The 18,000-nt window shown below is 33.4% G+C and overlaps 3 protein-coding genes across 3 annotated transcripts; all 3 read right to left on the bottom strand.

Moving 5' to 3' along the window:
• Positions 1-2,373: 2,373 nt before the first annotated feature.
• On the bottom strand, positions 2,374-4,043 carry LOC116141459 (RGG repeats nuclear RNA binding protein A-like). Its single transcript, XM_031426960.1, has 3 exons — positions 3,852-4,043; positions 3,694-3,750; positions 2,374-2,852 (listed from the first exon to the last, which is right to left on the bottom strand). The coding sequence occupies exons 1-3, from the start codon at positions 4,002-4,004 to the stop codon at positions 2,670-2,672; spliced, it is 393 nt and encodes a 130-aa protein (XP_031282820.1). The 5' UTR covers positions 4,005-4,043; the 3' UTR covers positions 2,374-2,669.
• A 648-nt stretch (positions 4,044-4,691) lies between these two features.
• LOC116141508 (sucrose nonfermenting 4-like protein) lies at positions 4,692-10,852 on the bottom strand. Its single transcript, XM_031427015.1, has 9 exons — positions 9,850-10,852; positions 9,557-9,644; positions 9,161-9,337; positions 7,365-7,472; positions 7,182-7,241; positions 6,891-6,980; positions 6,052-6,186; positions 5,000-5,144; positions 4,692-4,885 (listed from the first exon to the last, which is right to left on the bottom strand). Exons 1-9 carry the CDS (start codon positions 9,972-9,974, stop codon positions 4,692-4,694), a joined length of 1,122 nt encoding a protein of 373 aa, XP_031282875.1. The 5' UTR covers positions 9,975-10,852.
• Positions 10,853-16,179: 5,327 nt separating this feature from the next.
• Positions 16,180-18,000, bottom strand: LOC116141507 (non-functional pseudokinase ZED1-like). The gene is made up of 2 exons (XM_031427014.1): positions 17,429-18,000; positions 16,180-16,570 (listed from the first exon to the last, which is right to left on the bottom strand). Exons 1-2 carry the CDS (start codon positions 17,998-18,000, stop codon positions 16,180-16,182), a joined length of 963 nt encoding a protein of 320 aa, XP_031282874.1.

Below are 18,000 nucleotides of genomic sequence, written 5' to 3'. Positions count from 1 at the left end.
TTCTTCGTTCTGTCACATTCTTTTATTGTGATTTCCACAAGTATATCTTGTCAATGCTCAAGATTTATTAAATCTTTTCGTTTTCCTGCTATTCAACTCAATGTTTTAAAACCCGAACTGGAGGGCAACCCATTTCATTGCTTGGGTCACAGGTCAACTGGTCCAACCGGTTAGACTGGCTGGTTGGACCAGTGATGTTAGTATAGCTAAAACAAAATATCTTTTTTTTTTTTTTTTTTTGAAAATTTCAGAATACCAACTTAATTACTATCCAATTATTCAAACTCAATAACAATCTCGATTTAACTACAATCCAAAGTCCCCAAACATCATCTATTACAAATTAAGTCTCCAAACATTGTCTATTACAAATTAAATGATAAAATACATAATAATTAATAACAAAACCGTAAGTGTATTTTACATACAAATTCAGTGAACAAATTATTTATCAAAGCAATAGATTCCTAAAAAAAAGAGAGTAGAAATATCTTTACAAAAGAGAAAGGCGTCGTCTTTGTCGATTTTGAGCAGGAGAAGTGTTGTCATTTTCGATTCCAACGAAGGAGGGAGGCGTCGTCGTGCAAGGGGAAGGGAGATGCGTCGTCGCTGAAATCCAGCGAGTGAGATGCTGCCTTCGTCGAGTAAAGGGAGAAGGGAGGTGCATCGCTGCCGAAATCCGGCGAGGGAGGTGCTGCCGTCATTGCGAGAGGGGAGGTGCGTCGTCACTGAAATCCAACGAGGGAGGTGTTGCCGTCGTCGAGCAAGGGAGAAAGGAAGTGCATTATCGTCGAAATCCAGCGAGGGAGGTGCTGCCGTCGTCGAGCAAGGGTCCAAGGGAGAGTGGAGTTGAGATGGAGTTGAGAGATTGAATTGAGACTGAGTTCAGTTATCTAAGAAGAGAGTTGCGATTTTGGAGAGTGGAGAGATTGAAGAGAGTGGAGAAGTGGAGTTGCGTGAAAAATAAATCAGATTTAGGGTTTTTTCATTTTAAACATTGATCCGGTTTACCAAGCGGTCCGGTTCGACCGAGTGGGTCGCACTGTTCATTCGATTTGATAACGGGTTTAAACGGTTTTTAAGTAATAGCGGATTTTATATTAGTTCGGACCAGACACACAACTAGGTCCTGGTCAAACCGGTTAGACCGGCCGGTCCGGTCCGACTTTTAAAACAAAGGTTCAACTACCCTCTCAACGAGTTGTTACTCAAATGGAGCATTATGCTCGGAACAAGAAGGGTCATGGGTCATCTTTGTATACGGTTCATTTATATGCTCCATTTCATCTGTTTAAGATTCAACAAAATGAATCTTGTGTTTTAGCCATAGGGATTTAACATTGTTCAAGTTTTATAAGGTTAAATCTTTGTTTGGCCTGGTATACTTCGAATTGAGATGAAAGATTTTATAAATTATTCAATATGGGGACTTTTTATTGTACTCAACAGCAATGTTTTAATAACTAATCTGGGGTGAAACCTGGCAAAATGGTCGGATCCTAGGTTGAACCGGTTTGATTGGCGAGTCAAACCAGTGTTTAAAGGTTTGAAATTTAACAAAAAAACCCCTAAAAATTACTACAAATCTTTACAAATTTGAAATATTACAAACACACCCTAAACACTATTGTTGGCATCGACAACCGAAGTCAAATAGGGCCTGTTTCCAGTAACGACAATACTCTCTATCACTCCGAAAACATTCCCCTCAGCCTTCTGACCAAACTCATCTCACCCCTCCCCTCTTCATTTTGCCAATCATCAACAATAGATTGATTTTTGCCTTTTTTGATTGATTCACTCACCGGAAATCACTCCACCACCTTTGGACTCATCAACACTCCCTTTACAAAAGCCTCAACATAACTGCTATCATATGCTTGCCAATCACCATCCATAATTTTAGAGTTTAAAGTAAATAGTTAATAGTGATAACTCGTCCGACTCCGACAAAGGCCCAGTCCCAGGCTGGGTATCAAAACGGTGCTCAACAGTACTGGATATTACAAATTAATCAATAAAATGATTTTCATAAACAATTAAATCTATTTTTGTTTCTCCAAACAGCGATTAAGACCTTTTAAAACCCATTGTGTCGACTTCTACTCGGGTTTGGTATATAAAGTGACGTTTTATTCCTCGCGTTGTTTACCTTGTTATACATACATAGAAATCCTGTTACCATATTAGAAATTCGCGAGTCTCAGATATAACTATTAAGTATTAACACGCTAGATGACAAGTCGAGTTTGATTTTAGAAATTGTTCGATATTGAACATGGCGTTAATGGATATTAAGCCCAATTTCAGCGACAAGAGCAAGTCTTTCATTTGAAGATATAATAATTACCAGCCACAAGACAATCTATATTGTATCATAACAGAAACAGGCATATTAAACTATTAATAAATCCTCAAAACTGCCAAGATAATTTTTAGTCGTAAATAAATAGTTTTCATATGCCCCATCTTAACTGTTAAATCATAACAAGGCTACATGGGCACACATGAAGAAACGCCTAAAATATACATTTTAAAGCATAAAATTGAAAATATCTCTTCTGATACAGGAAACCACATTATTCAAGTCAATTTCCTGACCATGATCATAAGGAAAGAACCCAAAATTTGACAAACCAACAGAGATTTAAATGGGGTTCTAGACAATCTCACTTAGCCCCCAAGGTTGGGAACTGACCAGGGTCCTCAATGGAAGGGGCTGACACACTACTCATTGCACTGCCCCCTCCATACCCTCCTCTTGAACTACGGCCACGTCCGCGACCACGACCACCTGGGTTGTAATACCTCTCCCCTTCAGCGGGCTTCAAAAACATATTGATGCTGACAGACTATAACCAAAGCATCAAGTTAGTAGTAGTTCAACAAAACAAAACAAAAATAAAAAAACATATTTATAGACAGATTGAGAAGTCAACCAAATGATCATTCTCAAAATGCATCAGTTGGCATCAAAAACAGCTTCAGGTGACACCAAATTACAAAGAGAATCGTCCAATCATGTGAAAGACTCAATTACAATTAACTTGAGACAAAAAATACTTAATTTGATCTCCTACTCCAGAGCACAAGCCCTTAGAACTATGCAAAATCGATTGAAAAAGAAGTGAAGTACAGATCAGATGAAGCATCATTACATAAGAGTCAATACAGATGCTATGGCGACCAAATTCCAGGTTCAATAAAGTTGCACCATTGATGTACAACATAAATGGGCTAATACCCCAAATTCAAACAATGCCAGATAGAATTGAGGATAAGCGTACAAGAAGGCAATGTATACTTAGCTTCAAGGGCAAGTACAAGTTCCAGCTAAAAAAGATGGGGAAATTCAGGCAAAAATCAAGCACTTCTGAGCAATTATAATAATAACAGTAGATAAAATTCATGGCAATGAACTTCATAATTTATAATTCCATGTCATATTTTATACTACTTATTTACTCCAAACATAATCAAAATGTCAGAACATGTCAAGAAACCATAATAAATTAGGAAAGATCTTGGTCCTGAAAATTAATATAATAATTTTATGCCTCTCAAAGCTCTTCTTGCATAGTTTCAGAATCATATTGCAAGTATACAGAAATATTATTCCATTACATGATGATTACTATGGAAAAGCTGAAAGAGGAAGTGGAAAAAGTTAACTGTAATAGGAAAGTAATTTACCTTTTTGGCCTTCTCTTCCTTCTCAGCAGCCTCCTTCCGCTTATCCTTTTCAGAACCCTTCACAATAAATCAGCAGAGATGATTAACTTAACATATTTCCATTAGCTTCATAAGATAAATAACAAAAGAAAATTTTCTATCGTTGCAAAAAGTCTTACCAATTTAATAAAGACATCATCATTGCCCTTCTTATTGAAGAGTGGTTGCATTGACTCAAACTCCTTAGCATCGACCTTTCTTTCTTCGGTCTTAAGGGCCAGCAGGGCTTTCCTCTTCTCTTCCCGGACCTTCTCATACTCCTCAAGAGTCATCTCCTATTTTGCAAGGAACAATTGTTTGAGGCCAGAATAATAATTAGTAACAGCAATAAGGCTTATAAAGCCTGTCTGTACCCTTGTAAAGGGTGGACATGACAATAAGCACATATAAAGCTTCCATCAGTTTTGACTTAAGAATATACAAGTAACTGAAAAAATTCTTACTGCATAATACACTTCAGTCACAAGCCAGAAGAGAAGGTGTCTCCTCATTGACCTCAGGGTTTATAACATAAGAAAGATGATACTCTGGTTGTAATCTTAACAAACAACATTCTCAGTTCATCCAAAAGAAATAAACATTGATTCTTCCTCTGGTATTGCTTATGAAAATGATAATAATTATAATAAAGAAGAAGAAAGTTCCCTGTGATTGAAAGAACTGGTACTATAGACATGGGTCTGAATTTATGCAAAGCTATTATATCGAGCTATCAATCAATGAGAATTATTNAACAGACTTCATTAAGAAGATTCACTGTTTATTGACTTCCCTCACAGCAATTAAAAGACTGAGTGCAAGCGATGTCATGGCGTGTTAGTGAAGATAAAGTACTATGAGGAATTGAATAATGAGAAGAAAACGGCTACAGGATTAAAGCTGACGTGCATGCTTAAATCTACTTAATAAAGCCTATTTATATTTAAAAAAAAAAAAAAAAAAAAAACTAAGCATATAGTTCAGAAGAAGAGAACAATACCTTGAACTAACAAAGATAGGGCAGCACCGAGTGAAGCATTTGGTCTCAACATTGCAAATGGCCGACCATTTGCTTGCCCAATTTGTGGGACCCATGTACCCAAACGAATTGAAGATATCGGTTGTTGAAGAATGGGCAATGAGCTAGAAGAATGTTTAAAATGCCGACATATACCTGAAGATCAGATTAAGATCAGTAAATGAATCACATTCCTTAACCACCAGAAGATCAGATTAAGATCAGTAATGAATCACATTCCTTAACCAACAAATTCAGAAAAAAGCTTACATTTTAGTATTCCAGACAGGGAGGCAATATGTAGTAGCTGTGGAAATGAACCATCCGGTGATGTTGAATTAATAATGGGAACTGTAGCCACCTTGTTTTGCAAAATTTTCAAAGCAACATCTTTCATAGAATCATATGGACCAGCCTGCTCATTTAGATCATAAATATTACAGTGGTGATTCAATTATGCCAAACACTTTCACTTCAGAAAAAACAGCTCTATCACAAATCACTAGCAGAATATTTCATGATGAACTTCATATATCATGAACGATTATCTTCAGTATAGGAGCTTGAATGATTAATCAATCAAGAATATGAAATGAAGCTTATGCATTTCATACAAAAAAACTTACAAGAGACAGAGGGATGGATGATCTTAAAGAATAAATAGATTAGCTACATTACAAACACAAGGTATTTCACGATTGACATGATAATAGGTTTTAATATGATATCTAGAGTTCAAATGAAGACACCAGCACGTCCATAAAGTAAAAAATGAAACCAAATCAAAGGACAACAGGTTATTAGAGAAGCAAGCAATGCAAAAAGCAAATGCCAACAATCTCCAAATAGGCAACTTTTTCTAGATAATTAGCACTAAAGTATTAAGTGGCTATTCCAGAAACAGTCAACCACCTAACAACAAAAACAAAAATCAGACCACTGAAATAGGAGTTCATCCTGAGGGTTTTCTGTAAAGGGTCAAAACCATTTCTCTCCCTGCAAACAACATGCATAGCAAGTGAACTGCCCAGTACCTTTTGAGTTGCAAGATTTTCCAGAGACATAAATGTGCAGTTTATGTTTAATGAATAGGTATTGAAACTTTTGCATATGAAATTCTCATAAGCATCTGTCATAGGTGTTCACAAATCAGGACACCATCTAGTTAATATGAGGCTATTAACTACCTTCACAAATTATCCGAACAAAGATAAGCAAAAGGAGGAAAAAAAATAAAAAAAAAATAAAAAATAAAAAAGGAGGACTGGAGATTCATATGCAGAGCTAAAGAATTTTGGAGAGGCATCAGAGGAAGCACTCACATGGACAAAAGGTTTAGGATGTGTAAAACCATTGCCTTCAATTTGTCGATTAAGATGAGCTTTCACTTCTTTCCAAGCTGCTATGGTATGTGTCTCTAATTCTTCCTCCGTTAAATTAGATCCATGAGTCCCCAACTGAATTTTTTACAAGGTACATGTTATGCAAACTCTGGGAACATGAAAATGTAACATATACAATAAAGAAATCATCTCCATGTATTTTAGACTCACAAACATAGTGAACATTCAGATTGTGGGTGTTATTTGTGAATATATGTTGTGGCATTGTTTTGGTGTCTTTGTGTGTACAGAGTTTATCCTCATTTGGGTAGAAAAATGTGAAGACAAGAAACTTTACTGATCAAGCATTCTACATTCCACACAAACAGGCAACGAACATTTGACCTATGAAAAACAGTTATAATAGTTCCAAAAAATCTTTTAAGATTACAGATACCAATAATTGTTTAAATGCTAACCACAAGTTGGTGAGAAAGGGGCAATCCAATAAAACTATAGAAGTTTTGCAGAAACGATTGATTCTAAATGTAGTTTTCATAACCAATTCCAATATTTAAACTGGAGACAGACTCCCTGATTGCCCATGCCCACAAGTTTGGCAAAAGTAAAACTGCAATCTTAGTTTCACTGTCTATCATGGGTAATGTCCATCCTAATATACAAGTGTTTAGCTAGTGTATTATATAAAGACAGCATTTCTACCTACGTCGAAGATCATAGCAAAATTCAACTGATGCAAACATCTATAACTGTCTTAAATGTTATTGCAGCATAGATATCATTTGAAAGCAATGCCAAATATTTTATTCTGTACTCACCTCTCTTAAAATCAGGATGAAGTCCAATGCAGTAAGAACTCCAACAAATTGGCCCCTGCAGAAATCCCAGAGAGGAGCCACAGGGACTCCCTGCAACAAATATAAACATCAGAACTCTAGGAAAACAATTAACACAAATTACCAAATAAATAGCACAATAGGCTACTATAAAAAAACAGTTCCAGCAAGAGAAAGGAGATGAAGCAGTCTACATATTACTTTATTCTCTATTCACAACTGTGATAATCGTGAGGATGTGCACAGGCGTGTCAATGGGTAAAAAAGATTCACCTGTTCATAGAGAATATGAAATGCTTGTTTCACAGGTAGATTAACATCCAAGGCAATAACCTGCAACATTAGAACCTTTATGAACCTCACATACCAAAAAAAAAAAAAAAAAAAATAAATAAATAAATCATATCCAACAACTTACTATAGAAACAGCTCATAAAGAGGGTAAAGTTTTCAAACCTTGCCTGACTCGGGAAGCAACTCATATGCGGTATGTGTAGACAAAAATACAGATATACGCTGACGAGAGACCCTTAAATCAGCCTCTGAGATTTGTGTAACAGCTTCCTACATAAGAACATACGAAAATGTGACCTATTGTATATAGCAAGATAACAAAGGTGAAATAAACTAATACCAATTGTAACAGAAGTCGACTCCATCTATTTTTATCAGCCTTTTTGAATTAATGCATTATATTAGTCCACTACAAATTTAAAACAGAAACCACAGAGACTAGTAATATCATCTTCACAACTCTTAATTTTTCACCAACTTGGAGTTTTCTCAAGTCAGAGCTCAGGTGAACTAAATAAGTAAACTTTTAAGTCTCATCCTAAACTGTCAAACCTCATGCCACCTTTATGCCACCATTTCTCCAAGCTCTTTGCCATCATTTTAATTTATTAAAAACTTTCTGACGCTATAGCATGGTTGGAGAAGAAACATTTTCCTAAAAAACTTAAAGCCAAAGCCATGGATCTCACAATAAACAAAAAATCCTCTTTAGTAAAAGGAAAATATCCTATTAGTTATTGTAATCTTCAAGTGCTTCTGACCTCCTTTTATATATGCAAGAGCAATGGTGTTTTGGTCATTTTTATTTTAGTTCTTATCAGTGTCACTCAGGTTTATATCAGGTGTTATGACTATTCTTGAGTAATGTAGATTAATTTCATTATGTAAAGATCCTGATTCTTGAAGTAATCTAAGTCATATTAGGATAAATAGCAAAGTATACAAACATTCAAACATTGCCTGTGAGCTTTTAAAGTTGACTGATAAGAATATTAGAGACTTTTTTGTGAATCATTGAAAATAATTTTCTAAATGCTTTTCTTTTTACTCACCAAAGCTCAACTTGTCATCAAAGGCAATGTTAAGGTACTGTTTGCTGTTGTATTCACAGCAACCAATTACTTCACATTTTTTCAAAATTTTCATAGACAAGCAAATAGATTTAGACAGCCTAATCAAATATCAGAACTTGGATCTAATGTTCCCACACAGTGAAGGCTAAGAACTCTTCAAGGCCTTTGTGATGGCCAATGGGGTTGTTGTGGTAAAGTGAAGGATTACATATCAGGCTACAAGTGCCATCATTTTTCTGGAGGACAAATCATCTAACCATTGGACATGGGAGAAAGCTTCATTTCCCTTTTGTTTTCCCTTTCTGAAAATGGATTCTTTCCTTACAAATGAAATTAAATATCAGTAAGAAATGTTCCAAATCATCACAAACTACCATATAGTAAGCACATAACTGGACCACATATACCTAGAAAGTGAACAAGACATAATAAAGTGAATATTTTTACATAAGTATCTTCACAAAAAAGTTACCATCAACTATGGTCCCAGAGCCAAACACTGGTGGGGTTCTGTTAATGCCGTCTTAACTAACATTTATTACTTTTAACCAACTAGTTTCTCTTAAGTCTCCAATATGAGTACACACACTTGGCAACAAAATAACTTATCACTGCAATAGGAAATTGGCTCCCTTAGGGACATATAGCATGCACATCTAACATTAAGATGTTATGACAAATTAGGGCCTAATTCCTCCAACATAGTCTATCAGAGGTTCACAAATCCTAAAAATATGGCAACTCAGTAACCCCCTTAACCAAAACGGAAACATAGCTGCACTTATAGAAGTAACTAGTGACTAAAGAAATAGAAGGGCAAGATTTACTGGTCTGATGAACCGGCAAGAAATCAACTTATCGACCAAGCATGAAAGAGTCCCTTACCGGACGCATAATAACATCGTCTACCTCCATGTTACCAGGTATCTCAGGGAGTGAGGCAGTAGAAACCACTACATTTGGTTCCACAGGTACGAGGACGGTATTCACTACCCCATAAGTCCCACTTACATAGTGCTGCTCCTCAACATGATGCCATTCGTCATCAACAAAGAATTTATACTGCATAGAAATGTACATAAAAATCAGTATCCAAGTTTAAAACATAATTTTATCACCCTAATTGAAAGCTTGAGTTCATAAAACAATCTAAACTATAAATAAACATCCATCTGATGTATCCTAGCACTCTTTATTAACAATAAAACCAATGCAGAAAATATTAATAATAAATAAGCTTAATACTTCAGTTTAGGATCTAATAATATTTAGTTAATTAACCTGGTGGTATCCTGGCGGCAACCTGCAAATAATCTGAAACACATTAGGACATCCTTCCAACGGTGACATAGGCATATGCTCTGACCACCTGTTTTAAAATTTCAGCCGGAAACATATCAGATACCCACTTTGAATACTAAAAAACAATCAGAAAACCTAAACAAAAAACACCATAAATCATAATATCAATAAGCCAATAACTAAGCAGCTAATAATAGTAATTAAAAAAAAAAAATAGAATCCAAATCCAGGTAATCATACACAATCAAGATAATTTTGTTTCATTCACTTACCCAGTAAAAGAGCCACTGAGAAACACCCTTCTCCCTCCATGCGGCCACACAAACCGAACCGGAATCAAAGGCGAACCCGTCACCCCACTATTGTTATGTCCAGTGCCTCGACCAGAACTAAACATTTCGTTCTAAATTTTGTATGAATACTTATCCACACAAATACAAATGCCAATCCACCAAATGCCAATTTCAACACAACCCCACTTGAATTTTTCTCCACTAAAATTCAAAATCAACGAACTATTGCATTTGTCCAACTCATCTTCAAAGCAGAATGACTTAAGATCCCAATTGTTTGTCGATTACTTTTTGCTATACAAGTAGGGATCCTCTACAAGTGAGCAGAGGACCCCTTAATGTTTACACATGCAAAGTCACCCAAAAAAAAGAAAAAAATCCCTAAACTACAAAAACCCTTGAATTACCAAAATAAAATTCAAAAATCAAAACCCTAAATTTCTAATAGCAAACTGATTTCGGCGCTAAAGCACTAAACTTTTATCACAAACCTACACAATCTTCTACATGCAACCTCAATTCAATTCAAATCAGTCAATCCCAGCTAATCCCGGTCAAAAATTCGATCAAAAGTCAACGAACCAGCCTGCCCACAAAAAACCCCTAAAACATCTAAAAAAAAAAGATTAAAATCAAATAAAACCCGTCCTCTGATCTGGCCTCCAAAATAGAAATTTACAAAAGTTAAAAACTGAATCTAATATCAAAGACCTAAAAACGGAATAAATGCAGTGGGTTTCGTACTAATTTCGGGAAAAAAAAAATGAAGGGGTCAAACAATGAGCCCTAAATCGACAGAAAATGAAATTACAAAAAAGGAACCAAATTTGATCGAGATAAAAGCTGAAAGGAAGTGGGCAATGGTGGTTGGATCTTGAAAGAGTGGTGAATTGAGAGCTGAGTTTGAAGAGTATAAGAAGCAAAATGAAGAAGAGAAGAAGAGACAACGCAACACAAGCCAAGCTAAAAGACGAAAGCTCGCAGAGCAGTAAAAAATGAATGCGACGTGTCGGTTAAGGAGAGGAGTTGTACTTTTTTTATAATTATTTTTTTATTTTAATATTTTCCATTTTTTATGTATGCATACAAAATTTTTATATGATACAAAAAGTTTAAAAATTTTCCATTTTCATCCTTAGAAAGAAGAATAATCCATTTATGAAATTCAGGGTCATAAATTAAATTAAGAGTACAAAGTTTGGCATTTTTTTAAAGGTGGTCTTAAATAATTTTTTATTATATAGAAAATTATGTTTCGTAGTTACTGATTTAATGATTTTTGGAAACTATAAAATATTCTTTATCAAGGTTTAATTATGAAATTCTAAAGCTTTTAACGGTTTTTCATACTCTCAAGAGAATTTAATAATGTATAAAAATTAATCATTTTCATCGTTAGGAAAAAGACTTATCCATTTATGAAATTTAGGGGCATAAATTAAATTTGAGTATAAAGTTTGGTATTTTTCGATAATTTTTTTATTATATAGAAAAATATACTTTATGACGGATTAAAATGATCAAAATTATGTTTCGTAGTGAATGGTTTAATGATTTTTAGTAACTATTAAATATTCTTTATCAAGGTTTAATTATGAGATTCTGATACTTTTAAAGGTTTTTGATACTCTCAATAGAATTTAATAATGTTTAAAAATTAATTATTTTCATCTTTAAGAAAAAAAATGATCGATTTTTGAAATTTAGGGATATAAATTACATCAAGAGTACAAAGTTTGACCTTTTTTTGCGGGATGGTGTCAGATAATTTTTTGTTATATAGAAAATTATATTTTAGGATAGATTAAAACAATCCGATTATGTTTAGTAGTTAGTTATCTAACAATTTTTAGATACTATAAAAATATATACTTATTATGGGGTTTAATTAGGAGATTCTGATGCATTTAATGGTTTATGATAATCAAAGGAATTTAATAATGTTACAAAATTGGTAAAACGTTTAATGATCATCGATCTCTTAAATTTAAATTCATAATATTTTAATCTAATTTAAAAAAAAAATGGATTTTGTGTATATAATTTATTTATTTATTTATTTTTAAATTACCGAATTATTAAACTTATTCATGCTTCAATAATTCACTATTATTCATCTATAATAATTAAAACATTCCCACAAAGTGATGATATTTGTGATTATTATTGTGCTCTTAAGTGTCTCATATAGTAATTTTCTAAAATAAGAGGGGTCATAGTTAATTTTCATAAAGTGTGGAAGGAATTTCACCGTGCAGTAGCTCTGGTGGGTAAATTAATAAGGAGAATTGATGGGTTGGAGGTTTGATTGGATTGGACGGTGGTGATGTGATGTGTCGGTGGGACTCAAAAGATCAATGAACAATGATGGGCCGTTTACCCTCTTTTACCTCCTTCACTATGGGAAGTGAGAGAAAAAGATACCTTCAACGGACGGAGTCATTAAAAGTTTCTTTTTTCTTTTCCCAAAAATTTTAAAATTAAATTATATATATTTGTTATCTTCATATTTCTATTTAAGAAAAAAATTGTGTAAAAATAATCAACCATTTTCGAGATCAATTGTGATATATACTCGTCTTATAATTGATTGATACAAGAGTTAACGAGTTGAACTTGTGTTGTAATGAACAAAGAAATAATTAAATTTTAGCTAAATCAAATACAATCATTTAATTATTTATGTTAGAGATCGTAATATGATATGACACGATTATTAAATAGGCAACACAAATGTGATGAGCATAACTTGTTTGATAATTGAGACATGACCGTGTTGCAGTATCACTCAATTATTTAATACGGTTATGCATATGTGATTCTTTTAACTCGTTTATGATACGTTTAATTTGTTCAACCTAATTATTAATCGTGTCATTAGTAAATATTTTTGACATGAGAATTAGCTAATATTCACCGTGCCATAAACATACAATTATGTCATACACAATCAATAAAGTCATTAAACCGGTTCACAGGTTACGAATTATTTACTCAAACACATGGTTAACAAATGAGTTAAGTTTGTCGGCACGAATACAATTAAAATCAATCCTAACCCACTCAAATGACATCATATTCCTCAAATATTAGTGGATCATGTCAAAAACTACCACCACTATCTAAAACCGACCATATATAACATTACATAACTTTTACTATAAATATTTTTCTTTTTAACCATGATGTTTAGTACAAAATACTCTGTATACCAGTATATCTAGCTATAAATAAAGTTTATGATTATTATAGTTTTTTTTTTTTTTTTTCAAAAAACATGGGTATTCCTTTCATAGTCGTGAGTGGGGGCTGGTGACCCCACTCAAAATTTTCTCTTCATATAAATATTTACTTTTCTCTTATTTTATATTAAATAATTTTTTTAATTTACTTTCTTCAAAATTAATTTTTGGGTTTGTATGTACTTAAGCTAATCCATGTATATAACTAAACTTCGAGGAAAGTATGTTGAAATTATTTATATTAAGACCACTTTAAACACGGACATTTCATCAATTTAATTTTGGTAAATGATTTTAGTGCAATAATTAATTTAAATGGATAATACATTATATACAAAATTTTTATACAAACTCTCTCATATAAATTACCATGTTTTCTTTTCATGGTCATGAGTGGGGGCTGGTGACCCCCCTCAATTTTTTTTTTTTTTTTTTGCCTCTGTTAATGTTTTATTGCTCTGTCAGTAGTTAAAGTAAGCTAAACCTCGAGCAAAACGCATGGAAACATGGGCATTTAATGAATTTAATTTTTAAATTAATTTAAAAAAATAAAAAAAAAAGTGATATTTATAATGAAAATGAGTGGTAGGGAGTAAATTCAAGTGGGAAATGGTGTGTTGGTTAGAGGACAAGAAGAGACGCCTGATTAGGCCCCCTTAATAGAAGAATGAGATTCCAATCTAATCATTAAACTCACAAACAATTTCTAGTTGTGTCTCTTTCACAATCATTACTACTAAACACGAACCCCATCTTGTTTGTGACTTTAGTTTTGGAGTACAAACAGCCATCAACTTATATTATTACTATTTTTTAATTAATCAAGACATTTATATCAGTTTACACGGATATTTTAATTTATTTATAAAGTCTATTAAACATCTTATAAGTTTAAATAACTCAAAATTTAAACTTAAAAAGTCAAAAAAAGAAATAAACTTGGGGTTTGAAAATGCTTTTTTTGGAAGCATTCCTCCAAAACACATACACCAAATGGAAGCACTTCTCATTATGGTTTCAACTTGTAGAAACTTATTATTTATATGTCACTTATGTTCATTGTTTTAAAACCTGGATCAAAAGGCAACCCGTTTTGTTGCTCGGGTCACAGGTCAATCGGTTGAATCCATAACATGAACGATAATTTTATTTTTAAAATATTACTATTAATCCCTTAAATTCTAATATATTAAAAAATTCCCCTAAAAAGTTTAAATTAGTCCCTAAATTTTTTTTATTTAAAAATATCTCAAAAAATTACCAATTAATCCTTAAACTTTTGACATATCTTCAAAACACCCTTATGAAATTACAAATTAACCCTTATAATTTTAAAATATTACAAATATAAAACCTGAATCGGACTGGAGAAGCTGGACAAGCTGATCCATTCTGGTTTCTAAAATAGAGCTTATGTAATTCAATATATACATCGGTGTGATTTTGCAATTCCCATTTTATCACTTTTCTCTTATATATACTATGTATAAATATTTTTTTATTGGTGAGATATATGTCCATTTGATATAAAAAAAAAAAAGATTTATTTAATTTTATTTTTTTGTGCGAAATAGTTTAGTATTAAATTCTTCAGTTTCATTTGAAAAAAGGATCCACGTATTTTTTAAAATACGGATTTCATTAACCGACTAACACTAAACAACAAAAACTTTTTGTATTGAAAACTGTAAAATCTTTTCTTCTAATATTTTATTATCAGTGTCAAAAGCACATATAATTAAAATTATCAGTTTTTTTTACATGCTTTATGTTTGTATATTGGTAACAGTCTTTGTATATTTGTAGTAACATGATGTATGGCATTTACATGCTCTCTTATTGAAGAGAGATGCATGAGCATCCTAGAAGTAAAAAATAAAAAGTTTCAGCTTTTTTGATGAGCAAACATGGTGGTCCTCACAGTTCATAAATTTCCAATGGGCACTGGTCAATAGTACTCTTTTGTTTTTGCCTCTGTTTTCCAATTGACAAGACTACTCATGATAAATCTACTTTTAAGTACTTTAACTCGTTGGAGTTGCCGATTATTTCAGCATTAATGAGTTACGCAACACTCTCAGGCCTGTAGACAGTTTGAACCTCTTCCATGTATAACCGTTATAGAATTTCTTTAAGTTATTAATTCTTCGTTGGGTTGGGCTAAGGAATATGAATAATTGTAAAATTAGGTATTGTCACTTAAAATTAGTATATAAACATATTTTTCTTTTATTATGAATGTGATAGTAAATCATAGGGTAATTTATTCATTGTAAACGAGAGAGAGGTGAGGAAATATTGTAATAATATTGACTCGGCTGGACATAGCTCATATTGGGTGAACCATGGTAACTCGCGCACGTTATTTTCTCGGTGTTTATTATCTGTGATTTGCTTTATTGTTGTTTTGTTCTCGCTACTGTTTCTACTTCGTTCATGACTAAACCAAACCAAAAATCAAATTAATTTATATAACAATTACTGGAATTCATTAATTAATCTCATAATCCTTGCCCAGAACTGGATGGCTTCAAGATGTTTCATAGATAACAGTATAGATTTCAAACAATTTTCTCTGTTTTTTCATAACCTGACAACACAGAAGAGAAAGTTTTCTCTCTTCTATGTAGCGAATGTAAATCCAAACAACCAATACAAATAGAAAGAATGGTATTCTTAAGAAAATAGAGAAATCAAAACTAAGTCAAGATTATACTGTACTTGAACTAACTTTTGAAAGTGAGTTCTACCCAAGAAAAATATTTTATGATATTAGAGCGGTCTTGCCTGGGGGCCGATGGTGGGTCCTTGTTGGGTTTGGATCCTGCTCTGTGGTATATATATGTGGTTGAGTTTTCTCTTCCTTTGATTTAGTTTTTTGGGATGAGTTCTATCCAAACCAGCTTGGTATTAAATAAGTTTTGTTTCTCTTTTTCAGGATTTGATCCTCCTCTGATAGTCATAGAATCTACTATCTCATTGAATGCATTATTTTCAGGATGTTTCTTCAAGCACATTGTTCTACATGAGGCATATTATCAAGATTATGCACCCATTCCTCAGTAGATCATTCACCAGCTTTTGAAGAACAAGCTCGACTCTCAGTTGCATTTCCTGAAGAATTTTCTACAGCTTCATTAGAGGCATCTGCTTCTTGCGGCGATTCAACAGCTTTGTATTTCATGACAATAACTGGACGATTCACGGAAGCTTTGTACAAATCAAAGTCATTATGATTTGTCATCAGGAAAGCTATCTTGAACTCTTCAGCTGAGAAATTAGTAACTGGATTACGTCTAACATTACCTGCAGACGTAATTAGCCTCTCTAATAAAACTGCGCCATTCCTTAATAATGCTGCGTTATGATTATCTATCTTTTCCGAGTCATTTCTTCTCCGGAAAAACCAACTCATTCTAATTAACCTGTTCAGAATTCCGTGAAATACCTTCACTTCTCTATCTATGGAACATATGAAGCATATTAACCAGAACAAAACTAAAACTAAAAATAATACAGGAGAAACATATTGCTATATATAGACTTGCTAGGCGTGAAAAATAAACCGATCAACTGAATCCCTTTTCAATAAGCTTTACTGAACGATCGTAAGAAGAATTAGGCTTCTGACAATGATTAGATATGGCAAGAGACGTTTTCCTGGAAATATGCAAATCTTCTTTTTTTTTTTTTTTCTTAAATTTTGTAACTGGGGTGTTCGGACCAGCTTGTATGTACCTTAACTAATCTTGGGACCCTAAAGTTGATGGCCATGTAAACCTTCAGTAGTTATCCCTATTAACAATTAAGGTGAATCGCTATTCAACCACTTGGCCACCCAAGGGTGGTTAATATGCAAATCTTCCCCGTGGGTTAAACAGATCAGATGATGACAAAAAGTCTACATGGCCGAGTTACAATGAATCATCATAGAAGCTTTCACCGTATAACGATTTTGCCAAAGCTTTTTTTATGGACATATAACTTTGGACTTTGTATGCTTCATGTTATAATGAGAATTAATTGTAACCTTGGATGCATTAATTGATTTGGAGCAGTGTTTAGCGTTGAAGTTTGAATATTCTTAAAGGTTGGCTCTCATATGTAAACGATAACCAACGTGGTTTGGAGTTATATAGAGCAAGACATCATAAAGAAAAAGAGTGGCACTGATCATTACTAATTTACTTCTGTGTATAATACATTAAGATTACAACTTCTACATTGGGAAATGAAGACGTGAACTACCAACAACATATATAGAGGCGCCATCCTCAAAAAGACATAATTAATTTATAGCAGATCGATAAATTTGCCTGAGTTGCTTTGCCACATCAATCATCGTTGGTCTTTCTTCTGGTGTCTTTAGACATCGAAAGATAAGATCTATAAAAGCCTGCAACTGCTGCTCTTTCCCATGATATGATCCTTCTCCGGTAATAATAGGATCTACTATCTCATTAAATGTATTGTTGTCAACATGTTTCTTCACGTAGGTAGCCCAAAAATATCGAACTGTAATATTATCTCCGATGTGCTTCACCATACAGTCCATTAATATTGTAAAATGTTCATCTTCTCCCACAAGACGACGGATTTTCTGTCCAGTGAAAAGCTCAAGTAGTACTATACCGAAACTATAAACATCGCACTTCTCGTCACATTCATTTGTATGAAAGGACTCTGGTGCAATGTAATCCACTAGCCTAGTTAGTGGATCATTTCTTATGTGGGTTTCACCTTCTGGAATAGGAGCTGATAATGAAAAATTATTGAGTTTAGAAACAAAATGTTCATCTAACAAGATATTTGAAGGCTTGATGTCTCTAAAAACAATTGGTCTGGGGAGTCCAAAGTGAATATATGCCACTGCATTAGCGATTTCCAT

Source organism: Pistacia vera, unplaced genomic scaffold (genome assembly GCF_008641045.1).
Source record: "Pistacia vera cultivar Batoury unplaced genomic scaffold, PisVer_v2 Contig4, whole genome shotgun sequence".
In the NCBI taxonomy this organism is placed as follows: Eukaryota; Viridiplantae; Streptophyta; class Magnoliopsida; order Sapindales; family Anacardiaceae; genus Pistacia; species Pistacia vera.
Note: the sequence above shows the minus strand (reverse complement) of the source record. Positions and strands in the feature narration are given on the sequence as shown.